The 22,823-nt window shown below is 41.9% G+C and overlaps 1 protein-coding gene across 1 annotated transcript; it reads right to left on the reverse strand.

Annotated features, from left to right (window-relative positions):
- Nucleotides 1–222: 222 nt before the first annotated feature.
- LOC142587637 (uncharacterized) lies at nucleotides 223–12,648 on the reverse strand. The gene is made up of 3 exons (XM_075698800.1): nucleotides 12,504–12,648; nucleotides 3,379–3,438; nucleotides 223–561 (listed from the first exon to the last, which is right to left on the reverse strand). Exons 1-3 carry the CDS (start codon nucleotides 12,541–12,543, stop codon nucleotides 281–283), a joined length of 381 nt encoding a protein of 126 aa, XP_075554915.1. The 5' UTR covers nucleotides 12,544–12,648; the 3' UTR covers nucleotides 223–280.
- Between the last annotated feature and the right edge of the window lie 10,175 nt (nucleotides 12,649–22,823).

Below are 22,823 nucleotides of genomic sequence, written 5' to 3' on the forward strand. Positions count from 1 at the left end.
ATACGTAATACTGTTAACTACGGCAACACTACGCAACAACGTAGTAGTATGACAAGTTGGAAGTACAGCACAACAGATTTAGCATACATCTTATAATGTTTACGATGAGCTATAGGAATTCAGGAAATTTTCAAACACATAATTAAAACACGCACAAATAATGTAGAAAGCTGTTGCAATGCCTAAACAACCATAGTTTTATATGTAGTAATTGGCCCAAGATTGCTTTACAAATTTATTTTTAACATGTAGGATGAACTGCAACACTTTAAATGTTTTACTATTCCGCCGAGGAGTCATCGTCGTCGTCGTCGTCGTCGTCGTCATCGTCGTCATCGTCGTCGTCATCATCATCATCATAATCATCATGATCGTGATCATCATCATCGTCATCGCTATCATCATCATCATCATCTTCATCTTCGTCTCCTTCATCCTCTTCTTCCTCCTCCTCATCCTCGTCATCTCTTTCCTCAATATTCATGCGATTGCTACCGTCATTGCTTGCAGTCTCCCCTTGCTCTCGCAATAAATTCTTCCGTAGAAGGCTCACCTGACCGTCTGTTTTGAAGAAAAAATTATAGATGTGCTGTAATATTTCACTGCCGCATAAAAGACTTCAATTATCCAGTGGTTTACCGGAAGGAACGAGTAATTTTTAACGTCCACAAATTTCAGGTAAAATATTAGTTGTTAAGAGTAACAAATATCTTTTGTAAAATACTTTGTTGCCATGAATTTTCATTCTGATAAAAACAAAGTGGTCCCAAATCACGCCTTCACAACATAAGCTTATTATCAACAACCCATGTTAGGAACTGTTAAACTGAGGATTCTACAGCACTTTCGAGTTAAAATGCATGCGTTATTCAACATCATTTCCTAACTGCAATTACCTTGATCTCACCATCATAGCTAGTACACTACCACTACTCACGTCACCATGAAATGGGTTAACAATAATTTTACTATGCCCTAAAGTTTTGTGTTAACGTATGAAGGTAAACGTTGCATGCGTGCGTAAATACTGGAGCACCACCTTCAGCGAGATGATGATAAGCAATTTTCGGAGCTCCACACGGCGCAGCGCATTCAGTACAATGATCATATCAATTCGCTTTACTCTTGTCTAATAAAAAGCGGCATGAATGAGCGCTCATTTTGTTACTGCCACTTTCTCGTATTTAACATATTTGTTCAGTTACTAAACCTACAGCTTGATCTAAGAGTACGTCTGCGCTGCCCGAAAGTGCTTGGGTTCTCAAAGTGACGGCAATTGCCGATTTTACACTCAATGAAACGTCAAGCAAGCAGCGCCAAGGGCCCTTCTCAAACCTTGGCGGCAGATGTGGAACATCTGCCACCAAGGTCTGCATGTGCTGGAGCTGGCTAACGCTCTCAGGGTTCTACTAGGAAATATAAATACCCATGAAATTGGATGGGGAAACGGCGCCGCGTTAGCTCAATTGGTAGAGCATCGCACGCGCGGTGCGAAGGTTGTGGGATCGTTCCGCACCTGCGGCAAGTTTTTTTTTCATCCACTTTCATTTCCATTAGTTTATTGTTTGTTTATTTCGTTTATTAGGCACAAGTAATATCTCGTATGTTGTCCTTGGTGTCCTCGGTGATATGACTAATGAAAATCGGGCATCTCCGTTAACCCCCTCTCTTCTCATTTGTTAATATAGTGTTAAAATACGTAGAAGGAACAAACCAAACGGTTTTGAACGCGACAGCTTATTCTGCAAAAAAAAGTCAGGACAGCACAAAATAGGAACAATAGAATCATAGGGCGAGTGGGACAAAAACTTTCTATCACAAAGTAGTATTCAACACGCGTTTGTGAATTAATAAGGGAAAGGGAATGAAAAAATAACAATAAGTAATACCTTAGGTCATGCAGAGTTGTTTGAAAAAGGCGTTCTTAGAACAAGCTGAATGTTCGTTTTGTCACTCTCACAAGCTATGGTGTAGGGGAGGTCATTCCAAAGGCGAATGGCTATCGGAATAGCGGGGCAGTTGAATGAATTACTCTTACCGTAGATGCGCATGAAACTAAACCGACTGTACACCTGTGGTGATGTGTAGTGAGGAGGATAAAGATGCAGAGCTGATGAAGCTGTGGTATGGAAGTATGTATGAAATAATAGCAGGGTTATGTCATGAGGATTAAGCAAGTACCGTAGGGAGAGGCTGTGTTTAATTTGTGTTATGCTTCTACTATAGTAAAAAAAACATGAAACAAAACGGGCAGTGATTTTTTGAACAAATTCGAGTTTTCTGATTGCATATTGTTAATGGGGAGACCACATAGATGCAGCACATACACGCATAGGTCGAACAAGAGTTAGGTGAGCTAGTTTACGAATATCTTTAGCTGAATTGCGCAACTTGTGGCGTATGTATCCTAATGATCTCCAACTATTGGCACATATTTATGAAATGTGCGTTTACCACGAGAGAGGCTGTTTATTGCAAAATATTGATGTTATTTGTGTGATAAAAACGTAGTGTAAGTATGCTTGTGGGTTAAAGATATAATTTTACACTTAGAAATGTTTAGCTCGATTAACGAAGTGTTGCATCAAAGAAAAATCAGTTCGAGATGCTTTCAGAGGATTGTATGAACATGGGCAGCCTTGATGGAATAATAAAAAATGCAGCCATCCGCAGAATACGCACATGTGAAGAAAGCTTTTTTGGTAAGACATTATTGTACAGTTTAACAAAAGAACTACACTAGAAATGTTGTTCTCCTAATTGAAAGTGATATGTACATTTCAAAGATTTTTAGCAATTACACCTTTTTGTATGTAGTAAACCTAAAAAATTATCATTTTAAGGTTACCATACCAAAGTGTACTATTTAGTATCAATAACAATCATTGCACAACCATCAACGAAGATCAACAAATATGAGACACTGAAGGTAGGCCTCCTGACTCAATATTATGCGGATATTGTTTTATCATAGAACAAATTTCTGTTGACACCGAGGTACCTCCTTAGAAATTACAAAAGGAGTCAGAATAATAGGGAAACTTAATTAATGGCTACCCGCATCCTGAAATCGCACAACATACTATCAGTGTCCCTCTTTACACTGCAGCATGGTTGTAGTATATCCTCACCAACTACGAGTAAATAAACCTCAGCTTTCATGAGCTTGCAGTCATGCGGGTATTAACATCTAGCATTTCACAGGCCACCAGAGTAATATATTCTGTTAATGCTCTCTAGATATGCAACCGTTGCTGAGTCATTACCTACATCTCTTACATAACAGTATACTTGTTTTTATTACCTCATACGTACAGTGCATATATGCAGAGCTCCTTTAGTGCCCATATTACGAATTAATATTTTACAGATACAAACCTTCGTTACCAGAAGCTTCTTGAAGTTGCAGCTTTGGATACGCATCGATGACGCACACAACTATAAAAGAAAAAAGAACGTCACTATTATTTATTGACTTTAACATAGTTTATTTTGATGTGTCTTGTATTTTGAATCTTATTCTTCAAAACAGATTGCTACATACCCCCCCCCCCCCACTTGCTATAATTTCGCTGAGATCGCAGTATTCAAGAATATCAATGAAATGAAGAAATGAATACAATTTCCGAACATAAATTTACTGTTTGGTGCGTATTTGAAAATGGGCACGCGTATATCTAGCACTGCAAAGACATAGGACGAGAACGAGAGTAATATTTTGTATGCTCCTCGTTCTTCTCTCACATACATTTAGCGCTTGTTACCTATGTCTCAATTCTCGAAAAACTGCAGACATTTCTTCTAGGAAACAAGCATGAATTCCTTTGCTGAGGGATGCAATGCCAATAGCGAGGAGTGGTTTATGAACTGGCAACCTTAATGGAACCAGAATATCACCTTTTTATTGTACTTTTAATTTGTTTCTCCTAAACGACAAGATAAATTGTGCGACTAGCAGTACAAAAGATAACCAGGGTCATTTATTTTGATCCTTTTTAATGTTAGTAAAACACAGGTAAAATTACACACAATACAGGGGTCTCATATTCCCTTTCGATGGCCCTGCCTGCTACACGAAAACAAAATGCGCCGCATTCCCTTCACAGCATCCATTTTAACAGTTGTCTAAATTTATGTAGGTGAAATTGAGCTAATCCTTTGATTGACTTGTATTCTCAGTCGGCACATACATGCCAAATTTTCAGCTTCTTTATTCAAATTTGCGCGATCGCATTCTGAAGGGGTGATAGAACACTTTGACACGTTGTAAAGCTAGTTTTTCAGTCAGTTAATTTGCCCAAATGGTGCCGCAGCCATTTTGAAAACACCGTGTAACGGTAGAGCTTGACTGTCTTAGATGAAAAAAATATAGACATATACACAGAAAATGGCTACGTTGCCCTTGTGTCGAGACCATGCGCAAGAGGCAAGCCTTCCAGTGTGCAATACCAATTTGCCTTCATTTTAACGATGAGCATTAGGTGAGTGCCCTGTAGAGAAGTGCACTGGATAATTACGAGAATAGTCTGCTCAGAGGGTGGCCTAAACAAAATGAAAGAGAACGATATGATAAAATTTATGTTTTTAAGCATAAGTTGTTAATGCTCTAAATATAAGTCATCAGTTGAAGGTGAACGAGCCTAGCATACTTTTTTATTGTCTGTAACCTGATTGAGATAGCAGCCGGCCACTGCAAAGTGTAATCATTGACCGCTCAACTAAGATGCTTTGATACATGTTTCACTAAGCTAAGAAAGAAGAACATGTGGAAGTCAATAAAAATTGAATGAACAGTGCTGTGTAAAGGGCACTGTATTTTCTAAATATATAGACCAAAGCAGTGTATATTTATATTACAGGACCAAACTGAAGCCTAACATAAAGATTCCTTCCTAGGTAGTCGGTACCAGTAGGTTAACGGGTATCTTAATCGGGAAGTGAGTGCTTTTTAGACTGTGTGAAATGGATATGCGCTTCCTGCGTAAATTGTTTTCTATCAGTCTTGTCCTGTACCATTAGTAGGGCTGCATTCAGGCTTCCATGCTATATTGAGCGTTCATATTTAATGCCCCGCTCGTCGACCTTCAGCAGTATCGCAGTACTTGCACCAAAGTGTAGTCTTCCATTAGCAAGCATATTTTGTCTACAGGAACATTATTCACGTATTTTGTTTTGAAGGAGCTGCATTTATAAACAAATTTCAATGATGCAAGCTTCTTCTGCAGCTGCACTGCTCAAATTAAACATTTGCGCATTGTCGACTACGCCGCGTTACATCGATGCCATGAAACGTTTTTATTTTTTCACGCTACCAACGCAAAACCATACACAAAGAATTACCTTGCGATCCCTCATGTAATTATTTTTTATGATTTTGTGAATTCTCTGATCAAAACGAGTTAGGCGTTGCTCACAAATAGACACAATAAAAAGGAGTCACAATAGGAGCAGCATTCGTCTTCGAGTAAAAGCTGCAAGTTATGCCTAACACAGGCTAACTCAGGGAAATACTGCACGAGAAGAAAGCGAACCTGTCCACAACTGCTATGATTCGGAGCTGGGCTATAATTGGGGAAAGCAACGTCCTGCAGCCTATGTAAAAGTATAGTTGTTAGACTCGGACCGAGAGAGGAGCGAAATGGCTCTGAAAGAAAAGACGGTTATACTACTAAATTTTGGCCTGATTGAACTCACGTTCAGTGCCAGAAATGTCGCCTATACGCATGACGCCCCCCCCCCCCCCAAAAGAAACCGTTCAGACAAATAAAAGACCACTAGTAGCTCTTTCATAGCAGGAAATATTGAACTGTCAGCTGCCCCTCCACATTGACCACTTGAGAGCTGTCCCACTAACGCAACCACCGCTGGGCTGTTAAAGGAAGCTCGTGACTAGCGGGACTGCTCCAGACTGCAGGACAAGCGGTTGTTGAAAGCAGGTGGGGAGTGGTGGTATTATGTATGTGTTTAACTAGTCGACTGTTCATCTCGGCCACCGGTGATACACTGCAACTGAACAAGTAAGAAGGAAAGTCGGTGCACATAGGTACATATTCCTTTCTCGCTGCTGCCCCAGTCCAGGCAATCAAAGTTTACCCAGTAGCAGAAATAGACATGTCCACTACAGGAAAATTTATAGAGTACCCCACCGTACTGCGCACGCAAGTGGTTACTGTTTCGGAGCCAAATATCCCGCCATGGACACCAGAACGGCAAGGAAACGTCTGTGACCCACACGCTGCGACAGCAGCTGAGCAAGCTGTAGACGCGATCTTACATGACATCTTACAATGCTAAGGTTAGGGCGAAGCCATAAACCTGGCGTGGCTGAAGCATAGTCCATATTGGAGCCGCCTCTTGATGTACCAGCGCCCGTCATCATTGAATCTCATTTTGAAGTCAGAGATAATTTACAATCGAAGGTCAAGCCATGCTACATCGGATATGATCACTTTACCCATCGTAATAGCTCGGTGGCCATGGCGTCGTACTGCTGAACATAGGATTGCGGATTTCATCGCGGACCCAGCAGCGGCATTGCAATGTGGCCGAAGTAGAAAAAAAAGGCTCGCGTGCCTTAATTCTGGTGCATGTTAAGTAAGCCTAGAAGTCAAAACGAATTCAGAGGCTGCACTACGCCATGTCTAATTATCAGATTGCGGTTCTAGCTTACAAATCCCATGACTCCTTTATTTTAGCACATATTTGGAGCTTCTTTTCGCCGAATGTTTGAATTTCTTTTGAAAGTCAAAACTTAATTGCGCTTCATTTCAGTCGCCTAGTTATTGATATGCGAATAATTTGGTAGTTATCTTGAAATCCAGACTTTTGCGCTTTGTTGGAAAGCGTTAGTACTTTGACGAAAGTATTTGTTTAGGGGAAGAAATCGTATGTGTGACACAAACGTATTCGTGGTTGCTGCAGAAAATTGACTGCCAGGAGAATAGCATGAAGATGGCAGGATATGCCAAGGAGTTGCTGTGCTCCGCCTAAAAAAATGTTGCAAGATCTTCGGTTACAACGTGTGGGTTTATTAACCAGTTGCTATCATCCAAAAAGAATCACGCAATAATGATGCCTGCAGTAGAATGAACGTTAAACATCCGCCGCCAAGGTTTTTTAGTGGTGGCGCTGGCTAACACTCCAAGAATTAGTTGTCGTACTAATACATAAATACCCGAGAAAGTGGATGGGAAAAGGGCGTCGCGGTAGCTCAATTGGTAGAGCATCGCACGCGTAATCCGAAGACGTGGGATCGTTCCCCACCGGCGGCAAGTTGTTTTTTGCCCCACTTTCACTTCTAATAACTTATAGTTTCTTTAATTCAATTATTAGGTACAAGTGATTTCTCCTGTGTAGTCCTTTTGTTAGTTGGCTTCTTATAGTACTTTCGGGGTGGGAACTCACATTTTAAGGTCACTTCGCTTCCAAACAAGGTCATGGGCCGGCACCGATCATCGTAGACGGGTGGACAGGTTCCTGGAACCAGGCTTGCTGAAGGAACTAGACCTCTTCAATGGTCGTTACGTGTATTTTCTAGGCTTTTTGTATTCTGCGTCAAATGTCGCACCTAATATCACGGCCCTGAATCTTAAGTTTGGTCTTCAGCCTTTGAGACCGGAATCAAGCGATTACGCTGTCTGCTCGCATTACCGCCTTTACTACACCATTTTCGTCTTTCAATAGCTATTGAATTCCATACTCTATGGATCTGGCGTTAGCCTTCTCACTCTAATGGCTTGCCGCAAACTCAGCTTTCCCGAATTAGATGTTGCATACTCGAACCGTATGGTATGAATGTTGAGACAAATGTTCATTCCCTGAAGAGAAAAATGTTTTGACACTATCTGAACACTAGAAAAGTTTTCCCTGTATATACTTTCTCCCATTCGATATCGTAACCGACAACCAGTCGTGCTTATGCTGTAGGCGCTGCGAGCACCTATCATTCCAGTTAGCACGCACCTTTTTCGGCTACAAAATTTCACAACCGCATAGTCTCCGCTTTCAGCCACAAACAAACAGATATTGACGACGTTTTTCGCTAGCCAGTGCTTGCCTCTCTGCCTTCGACACCGTGCCTGTGTCTCCTGCAAATATGGAATGGCTTCCAAGCAACTGCTATATCTGTGGTTTGACACTATGTTATAATATATTTGGGAAACTTCTCAACTGTACACTCTCGAGCTTTGCGGCGTCAGGCTTGCAGCTTTGCCAATCCAATTAGATTCTTGTATTGAAAAAAAAAACCTTTTTGGTGGTATCGATTGCTTGCTTTTATTTTCGTCACATTACCTAAAGGAAACTTCCCACACTTTGTGTACTGACGGTCTGTGTGCACACAATGGTTTCTTTGATATGTATGCTAAATTTTGTGCGAGGATGCACTGGAGTGGTATGTGCGAATGCCCACTTGCGTGCAACTCCATTGGTTTCTGCTGGAATTTCAACACGACAATTTTCCTACGCATCGCGTCTTTGTTTTCGCAGCCATTCCTGTGCACTCCTCAGTTCCTTGATCTAGTCGACATCGATGTGCACGGACAAATTCTACATACTATTGTCGGCAAAAACAGAACCATTGTGGCCATAGACCACTTGAAGCACTATGCTGCAACATACACCGTTTTGTCAGGCGCAACAGCCAGAACCTTGCGAATCTTATTTAGTATATATAATTCTTAGTCACAATGGTCCTCCGAATATTCTGCGCTACAAAGACAATGCTTTTCCTTTAAACGTCGTTAGCAAGGTTCGTTCCAATTACAACTAAGACGAATGATCTAACGCAGCGCTTAAATCAGACGCTCAGAGACCTAATCTCTAGGTTCTTCGTCCCTCACCAATGTGGTGGAGATCTCATGCTCTAGGTCATGATGTATGCATATAATAAGGCTTCTATGTCAACTAATAGCTTGTATACTTAGTTCATTTGGTACGATCGTGTACGTTCTAATACATCGTACACAATGCTTCAACACTGACCTGAGCTCTGATTGTACACATGTTTCCGCGGCTGTGCGACACACTCAAGAATGTTGCAACTTTGCCCATTTCTCAACCAGTCACAGATAGCTGCAGACATCGTGTCATAATGACAACCGCGTTTCGAGCGTTTGCTGTGACCTTTTAGTTTCCATATGGTTTTCTGGCTCTTAAGCCAGGCACTGAAATAATATTGTCGCCAGATATGAACGACTAAATGAACTTCTCCCATAAATGCGCTGAGTGAACCAGTCAAGGCATCTACGGAACTTCGTCACCCTGAACACAAAAGTGTACACATCCAACAATTCAAAACATTTTAAAATCCGCTCGGTGTCTTCTTTCATTAGGTAGCAAGAATACTCGTTTTTTTTTGTCGGAAGACACTCTTAAAGAAAGAATAGACACGCCTTTGGGCAAGAGTCTCAGCGCCTTGCCACCACTTCTTAAGTGTATTTTGGACACCGGTTTTCTCAATGACTTAGACAGATGTGAATTAAATTTGCATTATTTGAAATATATGCATTAAGGACAAGCCCTTTTTGTCACGAAGATGTCACACTGGTGCCCACGATCTCAACACAGAAAATACGGTAGACCGTTCTATTGACGGAGAGTGCGTTTAAAGATGAATTTTTTGAAAGGTTCATCGTGAAAATTTTTCCAAGCTGCAAGCAACCAAAACGAGCATTTGATCTATAGTAGCGCTTTTTGCGTGTGTGCTAGGCGACATTGTTTATAAGCAAAGGTCTTGCCTATAAAATGTAAGGCAGCAGCAGCATAGACAGGCCGGAATGATATGATGTATACGCCTGCTGTTTTTATGTTTCCTAATCCAGTTTGCTTATAAACAAGGATCTCGTCTGTGAAATGTCAGGAGAGAGCAGCATGAAAAGGCGTGAAGTACTTGTTGAATACGACTGCTGGTTCAGCGTGGACTCAGCCACTTTCTTTATAAAACAGGATCTTATTTATAAAATCGCAGGAGGGAGCAGCTTGGAGAGGCACAGAGAAATACGCTTGCAATCTCTGCTTCTTACTAAGGCCAAGGTGCACAATGTTTAAGGTTTCAATCACAATTGCAGTTCGTATACTTAAACCTTGTGAAAGAAGTGAGAGGAGGAGCACTTATTTTCTAGATATGTGCTGACATGAAAGAAAGAGCACATTCATATGTAACATTACCTTGAGATTCAAAACACACAAGGCTTTAAATTTTTTTCTGTTGCAAGATTTCTTATTCATGGTGCATAAGTACGTGTTGAAGAAATATAAAGAACGTTTCTCCAAAAAGAAAGCGAGATCAAGTGGGTCAACAATGCTTTGGAGCAGTCAGATAAAGGACTACGTTTGGTCCGATGCTGGTATTTTGTAGAGGCTTATGGAAACTCAACAGCGCACTGTTTTCAGCGCTCCTAATAACAGCCAACAAACTTTTTGTTAACTTTCAGGGCACAAAACGATTGCGTCAGGCCTATCTCCACAGTCACCTCATTGCTGAATATCGGCTAGGGGTAATTCTAGGTTTGTCCCATGCTTAGGATTTTGTGATAGACATGTGAATTTTCCCTTGGCTTATTACCTTGCCCGGTGTCTGTAATGACGATCAGTAAAAAAAGCTGCCACTGCGCTACTGGCGAAGAATTGTGACTTTGTTTCAGAGAGATTTTACTTGGTTTGCCTCGTATACAGCAATGTTTATGATCCAGTAATGTAGAACTGCTAAGAAAGTAAGCCAGAGGAAATGTCTGATGCCTGCTAACTTATTTGATATCTTACGGTATAATTCATGACCGGCTGGCTCCGGAACAGCAGAATTTTTCCTGCACATCGCCGGCCTTCTCAGTGTACTGCCGTACAGCCTTCTGCTCCGGCTAAATAGAGGCCACATTATCGATGTTACTCAAGCTCAGCAACCGACTGGTTTCATGTCAACGGGTTTGGCAAAAGACCAAATTACAGTATATTTGTATAAACAATTATCTCAAATGTGGGATCTACACTTTATCTTCCATGTAATTGCTATATTCACAAATTAATTGCTGCCCGGATTATATAAAGGCCAAGGAAGCGAGTACGCCTGGTGCTCAAAGAGGTAATAAGTGGCACCTCAACAATTTCGTTAGCTGTCATCGGGTAGCACCAACGAGGTATCTGCCAGCAAAAAAAAATTGACAACGTACGTACTTCTAGGCAGATAAAGAATACGTGCTTCCTTAAGCAAAGCAGACAAATTTCGCGTACACCAGAATGTTGCCACTGTCTGTGCTATGAATAGCACGGCGAAGTCGGCAGTTTTTTCACGAAAACATGTGTTGGTACACACCCTGCATATCATCGGGAAGACCACTGTATAGAAGGTGTACAAATAAAGGTAAATTTAAAAGAGTGCACTAACATTAGAAAGTCGCTTGTTACTGTTGTAATCTTCTTTAGGTCACCGATATTATCTATGTTTTAGCGAAAAAGTAACGACATCAAATTGGGTGAATAGGCAGTGACCTCCATAATATTGTTGCAGGTAAAATCAGATATCATTTTTTATAATATTTCCATATGTTTTACTGTAGCTTCGTATGAAATGAAAATGTTTATTAAGTCCGATTTCGCCGAAATTCTAAGCTAGGCTTCTGGTAAATTGAGTTACAGACTGAGTACCCGCGTGCTTATTGTGCAGGAATCATACTTTGGTTGCCAGCTTCCTTTCGATCCTAAATTAGAAATATGTTGCCCTAGATTTTGAATGGGGACAAGCCCAACATAAAGAGTTCCGAAGGAATGAAAGTAATAAGTGACGATAACATCCAAAAGCAATGCAACGTTGCCCCAGAGCACCACGAACTTATAACAACAGAGAATTTGTAATGACCGGTATCCTAGAGACTCATTTGCGAAATTTACGTGCCACACATTCTATTAATAGCAGCGCCCAATTACAAATGCCACTCGAAAATACCCCATATTTGTCATAACTGTCGTATACAATAAAATCATATGCCGATTGGGAGAACTGGTTTTGATCTGGGATCGTATATGTATCATGTCTAATTATCAGATATGGGGATTGTAGGGCATATAGGTTTTTAATAGGGAAGCAAGTTTCATTTGAGGCTTAATAATTACGCTGAATAGTGAAACAATATTTAAACATAAAACGAACGATCACCACAAATTAGTCCAATGAATTATAGTTACTTTGTTTAGCGCAGAACAACGCACACAAGAATGACGACAGAACAAGGCGCTACTCTCATGAACTAGCCCACCAATACATTGTGCTGAACTTGCCCAATAAAACCTCTCCAAAAGGCATTTGTCGAAGATGAAAGCTTGGCGTTCAATCATATGCAGCATATATGCTCAGTGCGGTTGACAATAATAGAATAAAGTAAAACAGGGGCATGCAGATTTTCCCCGCACTCGCGCGAGAATTTCATAACCGCCAAACAACCACAAAAGAAAGTCCACACAAAACTCAGCGGAACTTTTCTTGCATAAGCTACAGAAGTTAGAAGACTTACCCAACGTTACTAACAAGAAGAAGAGGATTGTCCTGGACATATTTCGTGATGTAAAAGTAAAAGATACTTCAAATAAGGTAAGTCAATGCAGCACAAGGCATCCCCAATATCAGCACAAACGAAGCCTTATATCTACTAAAGCGAGATCTGCGTCTGTTAAATGTCAGGCAAGCTATATGTGTAAAAATGCACTTGATATTTGTGCTTCTACGAAAACAGAGCCCGCACGGCGTCTGACCTCACAAGGAAGACTCGTAGAATATCGCTTGCTTTAAGGCCGTGAGTATACAGTAAATCAAGATCCACGAAATGCTATACAACATAGCCATATGCAGCACCAGAAGTTCATATGGCGATATGTGGAGGTACGTCTTGTGAGCTACGACGAATCACATATGTTATTGTTATGTTTAATGTAAAGTGTTTCAAAGGTTACTGCACTAACACCCCTGTCTTGTACATTCCTGCTGCCTTGCCTTGCTATCGACCGGACATGTGCAGTCAGTGCGTAAGTAGTAAGAACTCCAGAGACGCACAGGGAGTTTTGCAGGAAAATAATACGCCGCAGCGAAGGGGACGCACAACCACGTTCCACTCAGTCAGCTCTGCCGGAGCTATACTAAACTTCTGTGGTTCGCTGACTGTCTCAGCATTTTGGGTTCACACATTAGAGTTCCTGAGCTACTCCCCGGTGCGTACACTGGTCTGACTATGACGGATGTAAACGTGGCGCTAAAATTACGTAATCGTTTCGAATGACATGATAGCATTGATGTCTTGATAGTCTGCAGGCGAGCATTTGGTCATTGAAGTCGTTGTACAACTAACATCACTGCGTGCGTTCCGCGCGGGCTCTGCGATGTGCAAAGCTTCACAACCTCTAGAAAGTAACGATGGCTCCAGGGAATAATGTTTTAAAGATCACAATTAACCTTGCAAGTTAGGATTCCAACTTTATTGAAGAGTCAGCAGCGATGACCGTAATGTCATCGGCATATAGGTAGAAGTCACTGCACGAAAGAAGGACATTTAGGCCGCTTCGTTATGGTTTGATGTAAAGGCGAACAAGTTGGTCAGGAATAATAACACCCTGTGTCTTTTGGCCAAATAACTGAACATATGTCAATGCTGGAAATAGGCGGAACACACATCCTACTACACCGACGCATCGTATTTAGGTAACTAATTATTTAAAATAATAAAATCAACAGCCTTATGATGTCCTTAAGCACTGCACAGCGTATTTTGCGTCCTCGAATAGGTCAACGAAAGAAGACCAATTTAGCCGTGCATGCTGCACGAGTACCCAACTGTCTGAAGAAAAGATTACATTTAGCTAGTCTGTGGAAATATTTTGCTATTACTTGAATAAAGAGAGATAACGGTGCAATGGCGCAGCAGTTAAAACAGTTGCTCTCGCATTGCTATTTTTAAACACATGGATATTTTTCGCGTGTTCGTTAGTTTCATGGAAGTACACCATGCTCAACAATGGGGCGATACTTGCATAGAAAAGGTCAGTGAGCAAATTGCAATTCACTTCAGTTAGCTTATTTGAATTTCAGCAAAACACATACACTAATTTCATTTGAGCAGTATTATATGCTTTATTCTAAACTATTTCAAAACAAGAGAAATATTTGAGGAAGCTACCGAGATGTTGTTGCGAGGATGTTAGTATGGGTACCAGTATTATTAATTTATTATTAATTCGTTCATCTAGTATCTTAAGTAGCCTAGCGATCATAACAAACGGAGGGAGCCGTAAAGTTTTTATGGAGTCATTTATAGAAACACCTGAACAAAGGGAAAAATGAAAACAACGAATTTGAATTAAGTAAAAATTAAATTGCAGTGGTATAAAGAAAGGTATCTGAGTATCCATTCTCACGCCACTCCTGCGCTGAAATAACCGAGCTTCCTCCGTTGCTGTGGGAGGTGGATAAGTAGCACATTCGGGTGCTTATATGAAGAATAGGCACAAGCGCACTCCAGGGTAGCTTTTCGGGGACCTCAGGGCTTGTATTTGGGTGTTTGTTCCTAACACGATGACGTCGCCACCTAATAGGTGCATAACAACGCCAGATGACAAATGCCTGGCATGCGAGCATCCCAAACCTCCTCTTTTTCAGCGAGCTATGCTTTCGGGCAAGGAACATGTGGCAAGGATCATGGCGCCGGCGAGCTCTTTAAGTGGTTCTGCATTCGAATGCACTGACGCTTCCCCTAGCGTACCACTGCAAAATTGTGTCGCCTGAGCTGCACGTCCAGTGATACCACCTTCGCAGATCGCTGCCGTTCGAAACCTATGCCACCAAGGGGATGGCATTTTGACTAGACTCTCCTAAGCGATGACGCCTTACGAACTGGTGGTTTCTTGTTTATGTTGGTTTCAATCTCGAAAGCAGCTCCTGTATAGCTTTCTGAGGGTCGCTTGGCACCCTTCATTTTGTGAATTTAAGCAATAATGTCGGCCATGACGCGACCAGCGGCTGCCGGCATCACAGCATAAAACTACAACCTCCGTGTTGACCGATCCACTTGGCCGATGAGCTGCGCGTTCAAAAATACAAGATCCTCTAGTGAGTACTGAAACTGCCAGGATCAGAAGCAGGCACGTTAAATGCGTGGTTGGTGGATATTGAGGGTAGCTACACGTCGGTGGTCTGGTCAGCCATTGTTGCCAGTGAATCAAAATACGTCGTAGACAGTGAGACGCTTAAACGATTTGCACCTGAAGCGTCAGGTGTTGCAGAACGAGTACGCGCATGATTTTCGAGCCATGTGGTGATGAAAAGGTTCCGAGTAACTGTGTCTTGCGATGAAACAGCTCCTTCGGCTTTCGGCAACGAAGTTGCTCTGATGACAGGAGCTGCTCATTCTGACGCGACTTGGAGTTGGTGGCCCCCTTTAGCAGCTCTAACTAGGCCCCGATATGGAAGATCCACAGCTCGAAGTCAGAGAGCGAGAATTTCGGAAGCGCGAGCGCGGTGACTGGCGATGTTGCACTTTCTTAGGAAGCAGGATGCCTCAAATCACGGCGGTTGCTATTTGTCAAGCATCCGGGTCTGCTACTTGTAGATGCACAAGGTCCGGAGCAATTATTTATTTCTTACCATAAACCTGGCAGCTCCACAATATTTTTGTCCTAGCAAGAACACTGCTAGAAGCAACAGAAATCCGAATTGCCTGCGTTTTAAATTGAGCTGTGTTTAGCTGCTGCTCAACCGGAATCTCAAGAAAAACGTTGACTGGGCTCACCACCAAAACTTTGGGTGAAAATACCTTAAGGTTTCTTGCTCCCTGCTTAGGGTAAGCGAACGTCCTGATCTCGCAGCTAAAAAAAATGTTTCTTTTGTTTTGTCACGTTTCTCAATTTGAGCTGCATAGAAATAGCATTTTAAGACTGCACATACATTTTCATAAATTGATTTCACCTTTAAATATTCTGTAGCCAGTTCGCGAAGAAACTAAACGAAATTGCGGATCGGCAAGTTAAGAGTTGAGGCAAGTTTCCGTGCTGTGGGCCAAATTATTGGGTTTCACAGCCTGTCGTCATTTCGGGACGAAATTGTTTCTTGAGTATTGCGTTTATGTCGTATATTCAAATGTGTTTTGGGAAATAACTCCCAGGAAGATCACGCGCACATTCCCGTGTAAATGTCGGTTTGTGCCCTTCTCGTCGCTCCAATATTTCCAACCCTATCAGGCCACCAACAAAATATTATTTTGTGGCATATCGAAAGGGCGGCGCTTGATAGGGCAAAAAAATTACACTGCTCAAGTTAGTTGGTGCGTAATTGACGCGTCAGAAGAATAAAAACGGGTTGAAGTGCAAACGGCAGACATTGCCATATCCTGACTGTTAGCTTACGACTACCATTGAAGGGAAAGCTGAACAATCAATGCGTTGTACTGGTGCGAGTATATGGGCCAGAAGTTTGGAGGTTGACACAGACACTCTAGAACAAGTGAAGGACCGCGTAAATAGTGACGGAAGGAAGAATTTTAGTAGTATCCCTAGGAGAAAGTAAGAGAGTGTTGTGGACCAGAGGGAAAACGGGTTTACGCGATATTCTAATTGATATTAGGAGATAAAAAAGGGAGCTTCACAGGCCATGTGATGTGTAGGTTTATACCCGCCCGCCCACTAGTTTTACAGATTGTGCGCCAAGAGAAGGGAAGGGCAGTGGAGGACGGCAAAGAATTGGGTGGGTGATCAAACTAGAAAATTAGCAGGCACAAGTCGGAATCGATTGGCGCCGGGCAGGGGTAAATAGAGATCGCAGGAAGACGCCTTAATCCTGCAGCGGACATGACGTAGGCTGATCATGATAAAGATGATGATGACGATGATGATAAATCACGTGGCGATACTGCTGCTGTAGAAAATGTAGATCTTAAAACTTCAAATGAATCAGAAGGGAGTCAAAATTTTTTTGGCTGACATTACTGGCCAGTGTAAACCACTTAGTAGCCATTCCGCTAGGCTACAACAATCCGCACTCCAGCGAAACTAAAGACCTAAAGCTTCTGTCGATCCCCGTAGTGCTGAAGCACGTAGTGCAAAAAAGCAGAAAGAACCACCTCCATATTAAAATCGTCTGAACATAGACGAAATGTAAACATCCTAAACGAAATGTCTCAAGACGTCAAAGCGAAAGGTCTGCAAAGGTTCTGTGTAGCTGCCTGTTCCGGCAGAAAACGGCACCTTTAGTTTCTCGTCAACTGGCATTTATCAACAAGGCCGCTGTTGTCTACAACATAAAGGTGCTTATCGGTTGAAATGTTAATGTGACCGGTTTCTATGTTTGAAAATACAAACAACATTTTATTCATTTTGATCATGGGTATTACTTAAAAACTGGTGTTGCAATTTTTCCAAGAAAGTACAACAGACCAGTATTGCACCAGACACTATTCTTTAACTTGCCGTTCAACAACATTATCGAACTACTGCTTCTGGCTTAGTTTTTCGACAAAAATGTTCATAATGTTTTGGGTATTTATTTCTGCATTTAAAAGGGCAATAAAGCAATAAAATATCATGCGGTCTTCCGCATTTTCGCAGTGAGAGTGTTAACCTAGGGGCTTTAGAAAGCAGCACGTGAGCGACGCTCAAGGACAATTCGCTTGTCGCCGTTGTTTGTTCGACAATTTACACCTACTCACTATTGGACATTGGAGAAATCAATAAACCATTCAAATTTTTGAAGAAGTATAAATTTTCGTGTACCTATACACCTATTGTTTCATATCATAAAGTTATATCCTAATATAAAACTTTATTATTTAAAAACATTTATTATTTAAAAACACACAAGAAAGATAGAATGAAGCACGCATTAAGTTGGATTCCATAACAAGCTTTTTGCACACAGGAGCAAATGTCCTTCTGGCTGAATCCTGAAATCTAGGCCGGAAGCGAAGGAATAGCAGGTTCTCTTATGATGAGGCCATGTCTTCGAAGATGTGTTTCTAAAATTATTTTTTCTTGCCGCAGTAAGGGGGCACAAGGCGGAATGAAGTAATGTACCATTTTTTCCTGTGCTACAAGAAAGCCGAGCGAACCGACCTGCGCAAGTACAAGTTCAGGGAGTGAATGTAGTAACGTAATTTTGTGAGAGATACCTGAAGCGTCTTTGTGTTACAGGATTCACTACGCCAGGTAAATATGGAGAAATATCGAGATGCGGCCAGAACAAATTATGATAAGGCTTTCATCATTGATCGAATCTGAAATCTAGCCACCGTGATGTATGCTGTCCCTCATTGAACAGGAAGAACTGGGCTAAACGTGACGTTTTTCGCAGTATAATCGGTAGCTTGATTGAAAAAAATAAACCTTGTTGAAGTGGTGCCCAAATGAAACGAGTACATTACAGAACCGCTTACGTAATTACAGAAAATTGTTTGAGCATGGCGAATGACTAGGCGCGGTATGAGAAGAGCACAGAGGCAGTGAGTCACTAAGAAAAGCAGCTGTTGTAGCTGCTTGGCGTGATTTACGTGCAGCTAGAAATACTGCAAGAAAAAAAGGTACAACACCAGACAACCAACCAAAAGACCATTTCCATCCAGGCGAAATATTCCAATGTTAGCCTTTTTTTCGCACTATCTTGGATCCCACGGAACAATATTCTTTGCTGCTAGAGAATTTAGATGGTATTATCATATGCCTTTTAAGATGCCCAGACTTAGTAGTTTGGTGTGGTTTGGAAATATGTGATCAAAAAAAATTTCTGGGAATTTAAATGTGTAATACTCAAACGCACATAAACAAATGGTACACTTAGAGGCTCAAGTAATTTTCGCACAGATATAATCTGCGGTGTTTGATACCTAACCCAATAAACGGGAAAAATGAATTCTAGGTCAAAATTATAAATGTTTTGTGGAAAGCTTATTTGGCGATTCATATAGTCAAGAGAACCTGGATGGTCAAAAAGCGAAACTGGCACAATATGCATGGTATTTTGTCTTCAAGGTAGAATACAGCATACACAACGTATTTTCGAAGTCCTAAGACTCGTGCCTCTCGTTCCAATAAAACCAGTAACCGAAGCTTGTAAAGTCGCACAGCTGAAAATAAAATAAAGTGCAATTATAATACGGTGTGAACGAAAATTCATGTACCATTAGAAGTGATTTTTTTCGCGTACCTGATTTTCATTTGTTCAACTGCGCAAAAAAAGATATTGTAAGAACTCCTTTTGGTCGCAATTGAGGTAATCAATATAACAAACAACCATTCATTAACGCCATCTCCAAAGGAGCGGCGATATTCTCCCGATCTCTCAAAAAAAAAAAGAAAAGCCCCGAATGACCGGGGTCTCAACGGGCTGTACAGGTGAAGTCTTGCTTTACTAGATATACACCAAAAATTTTGCAATAGATATACAGAAATACCTCAGTAAAAGTTCCAAGCGGTAATTCGTAACCTCGACGGCATCACGGAACTTAGACGTAAAAGTTGTGTCAAGGCGCTGTGTGCCCCGGTAAAAACTATAGCTGAAAACGTTAAACTTTCTCACACAATATGCCGTTTTCCGTAAAAACGGTGACAACGCTTCTGCCTCATATAGAGGTGTAGCTGTAGCTGTAAAAAAGCATGTTCGCCAGCAGCTTGCCCCTTCGATGCCCCTCGACGCTTTATCTCAAACCAATCAAACAAATCTGGCGTAAGAGGCTAATCACCAGTACATTAATGCGGCATCAATGATGAAAAACTTCGAAAACATCTAAAACACTTGCAGAACTTCGCCGTGCCCTTCAAAAAGGGCACGGCAGCTGGGCTTGCGCACAGATGAATAATCCGCTTGTCTTCCTCGTGCAGTTCATCGCCAGCCTGCTGGTGATACCGGCGGGAATCCAACAACCGTGTCAACACTTCCAAGCCGCCCATCTGCTTCTGCGCCAGAATGACAGTTGTTCGGCGCCTACGATACTACTATCTTCGGATGGTTTCCGTGAAGTACCATCGTCTACTCCTAGCGGCAGTAACAGTGCAGTCTACCAGTCGTGTGAAGCGGTGCTGCGGGCCACCTGGACTATAAAAGCTGTCAACGAGACATCGCAACCCAAAGGGCACGGCAGCTGGGCTTGCGCACAGATGAATAATCCGCTTGTCTTCCTCGTGCAGTTCATCGCCAGCCTGCTGGTGATACCGGCGGGAATCCAACAACCGTGTCAACACTTCCAAGCCGCCTATCTGCTTCTGCGCCAGAATGACAGTTGTTCGGCGCCTACGATACTACTATCTTCGGATGGTTTCCGTGAAGTACCATCGTCTACTCCTAGCGGCAGTAACAGTGCAGTCTACCAGTCGTGTGAAGCGGCGCTGCGGGCCACCTGGACTATAAAAGCTGTCAACGAGACATCGCAACCCAAAGGGCACGGCAGCTGGGCTTGCGCACAGATGAATAATCCGCTTGTCTTCCTCGTGCAGGTAAGAAAGCGTTTTGGAAAATGATTTCGTGCTAGCGAGCGTTGTCTTGTCGTGCTGCCGTGCCCTGCGGTACTTCTCGATACAGTGTCTGACGTAGTGTACATAACAAAGTTACTATTGCTTGCCGGCGATGTTGAAACTAACCCTGGACCCGATATGGCGGAACTTTCACGACAGCTGAAACAGATTGCAGAGGATATAAAAGAAATAAAAGAAGAACGACTAACAGCAATCGACAACAAATTAGAGCACTTAAGTTTCCTAGAAGACAAGCTTTCCTCATGTAAGGAACAGGTAACCAATTTACAGCAGGTGGTGTCATCCTTGGAACTAAGGCTAGACGACCTCGAGAATCGCTCCAGAAGGTCGGATCTCATAATCTACGGCATGTCAGAAGAAGATGAAAATAACGAGTCCCTGGAGCGCTCTGTGAATAAAAAGGTTGTCAAAGATTCCTTGAAGTTGGATGAAGTCGCGATGGAACGGATTCACAGGTTAGGTAGGCCGGAAGAAAACAAAACAAGGCCAATAATACTGAAGCTTCTAGATTTCAGGGACAAAGCAAAAATTTTGCGAAATTGTCAGAAACTAAAGGGGACTGCGTTTGCCATCAGTGAAGATTTTTCACCCCGCGTTCGCGACATCAGAAGAAACTTGTGGAAATACGGCAAACCAAAAAAAAAAAATTCCGGCGATAAAGTCTCTCTGGTTTACGACAAACTAAAGATAAACGGGGAGCTATATTTTTGGGACGATGTAAAAAAAGACGTGTGCCTTGTTACAAGTGCTTCAAACCAAACAAAAAACTAGGACACAGAAGCACGAACCCTTCGCCCACGCCGCCAGCAACGTCCCAAATAACTTTCATGAACATAAATGCGCGTAGCATTGTCAACAAGCTCGGTCACCTTGAATCATTACTAGTGGGTTTAGAGCCGGACTTCTTAGCCATTACGGAAACCTGGCTAACAAAAGACATTAACAATTTTGAAATAACTCCCCCAAACTACGCTATAATTCGTAAGGACAGACCGACACGTGGTGGAGGCGTGGCTTTGTTAATAAAAGATAAAGTCCCTTTCCTTACAATGCCTGAAGTTGAAGGGGTGGAAGCGATTTTTTGCAAACTCTGTTTTTCTAGTGGCGATATCATAGTGGGATGCGTTTATCTCAGCCCTTGTTCTGATTCAGACATATTTCAATTATTATGTACTTATATACAACGTCATGTTAAGAGCACCAGACTAATACTTCTAGGGGACTTCAATCTGCCTGATATCGACTGGAGTACACTGCAACATCATTCACCTTGCGCGGAAATTGTTTTCGATATGATGCTTTCTTTCAACCTCACGCAGATCGTAACAGAACCTACCCGTGTACAAGGAACTAGCTTCAACATATTAGATTTAGTGTTTTTGAGCAATCATTTCCCTTATCATGACGCGAATGTAGAAGTACTTGAAGGTCTGTCTGACCACAAACTATTAATGTGTTCCGTCCCGTTTCATTACACTACACCCTCATCCCGAACAATAACATTTCCAGACTACAGCCGAGCTGACGACACTAGCATACTTGACACATTATCTGAAGAGCTATCATTGTTCCATCAACTCTCAGATGACCCTAATACCGATATGGAAATTCTATGGCATAGGTTTAAAAATGTTCTATCATATTGTATTACTAATTTCGTTCCTACTAAGACTAAAATAACGCGAAAGAATAATCCTTGGATTACTCGAACTGTAATTCATGCCAAACGGAAGGTCCGGAGACTGAAAAAAACGCAACGACGCCACCAATCAGAACGAACAGCCGAAAAATTAGCATTAGCCACTAACGATTTAAAATCTAAAATCAAAATAGCTAAAGCTTTCTATTTTTCAAATACGCTAACAAACTTCCTAAAAGATGCTCCCCAGAAGTTCTGGCGTTACTTAAATCCTAAAGTACACAATGACAGTCATCCGTCCTCGGAGGAAAATCGAAATACTGCAAGCACACTAAATAACTACTTTTGTTCCATTTTTACTGCAGACGATGGAAATGCACCCCGCAATAGCCCCTGCACCGGCCAGCAACTAGGGCCCCTTACTGTGACTGAAACTGGAGTCTTAAACCTACTGCTAAATTTAGACACTAAAAAGGATCGGGGCCTGATAACATTTCTAACACATTCCTGCGCAGCTATGCCGAGTGGATTGCGAAGTTTTTAGTAATACTCTTTAACAAATCCCTGTCATCCTGCACCCTTCCTAAAGAATGGAAAACAGCGAAAATAACACCAATACATAAATCAGGAAGCAAATCAGATCCTTCAAACTTCAGACCAATCTCACTAACCAGCACAATATGCAAGCTACTTG

Source organism: Dermacentor variabilis, chromosome 7 (genome assembly GCF_050947875.1).
Source record: "Dermacentor variabilis isolate Ectoservices chromosome 7, ASM5094787v1, whole genome shotgun sequence".
Classification (NCBI taxonomy): domain Eukaryota; kingdom Metazoa; phylum Arthropoda; class Arachnida; order Ixodida; family Ixodidae; genus Dermacentor; species Dermacentor variabilis.

Coding starts and splice junctions, on each gene's coding strand:
- LOC142587637 (XM_075698800.1), bottom strand. CDS start 12,543: ATGTCCAGGACAATCCTCTTCTTCTTGTTAGTAACGTTGG. Junction 3,439..12,503: donor CTTCTTGTTAGTAACGTTGG/GTAAGTCTTCTA, acceptor TTTCTTTTATAG/TTGTGTGCGTCATCGATGCG. Junction 562..3,378: donor AGAAGCTTCTGGTAACGAAG/GTTTGTATCTGT, acceptor TCTTCAAAACAG/ACGGTCAGGTGAGCCTTCTA.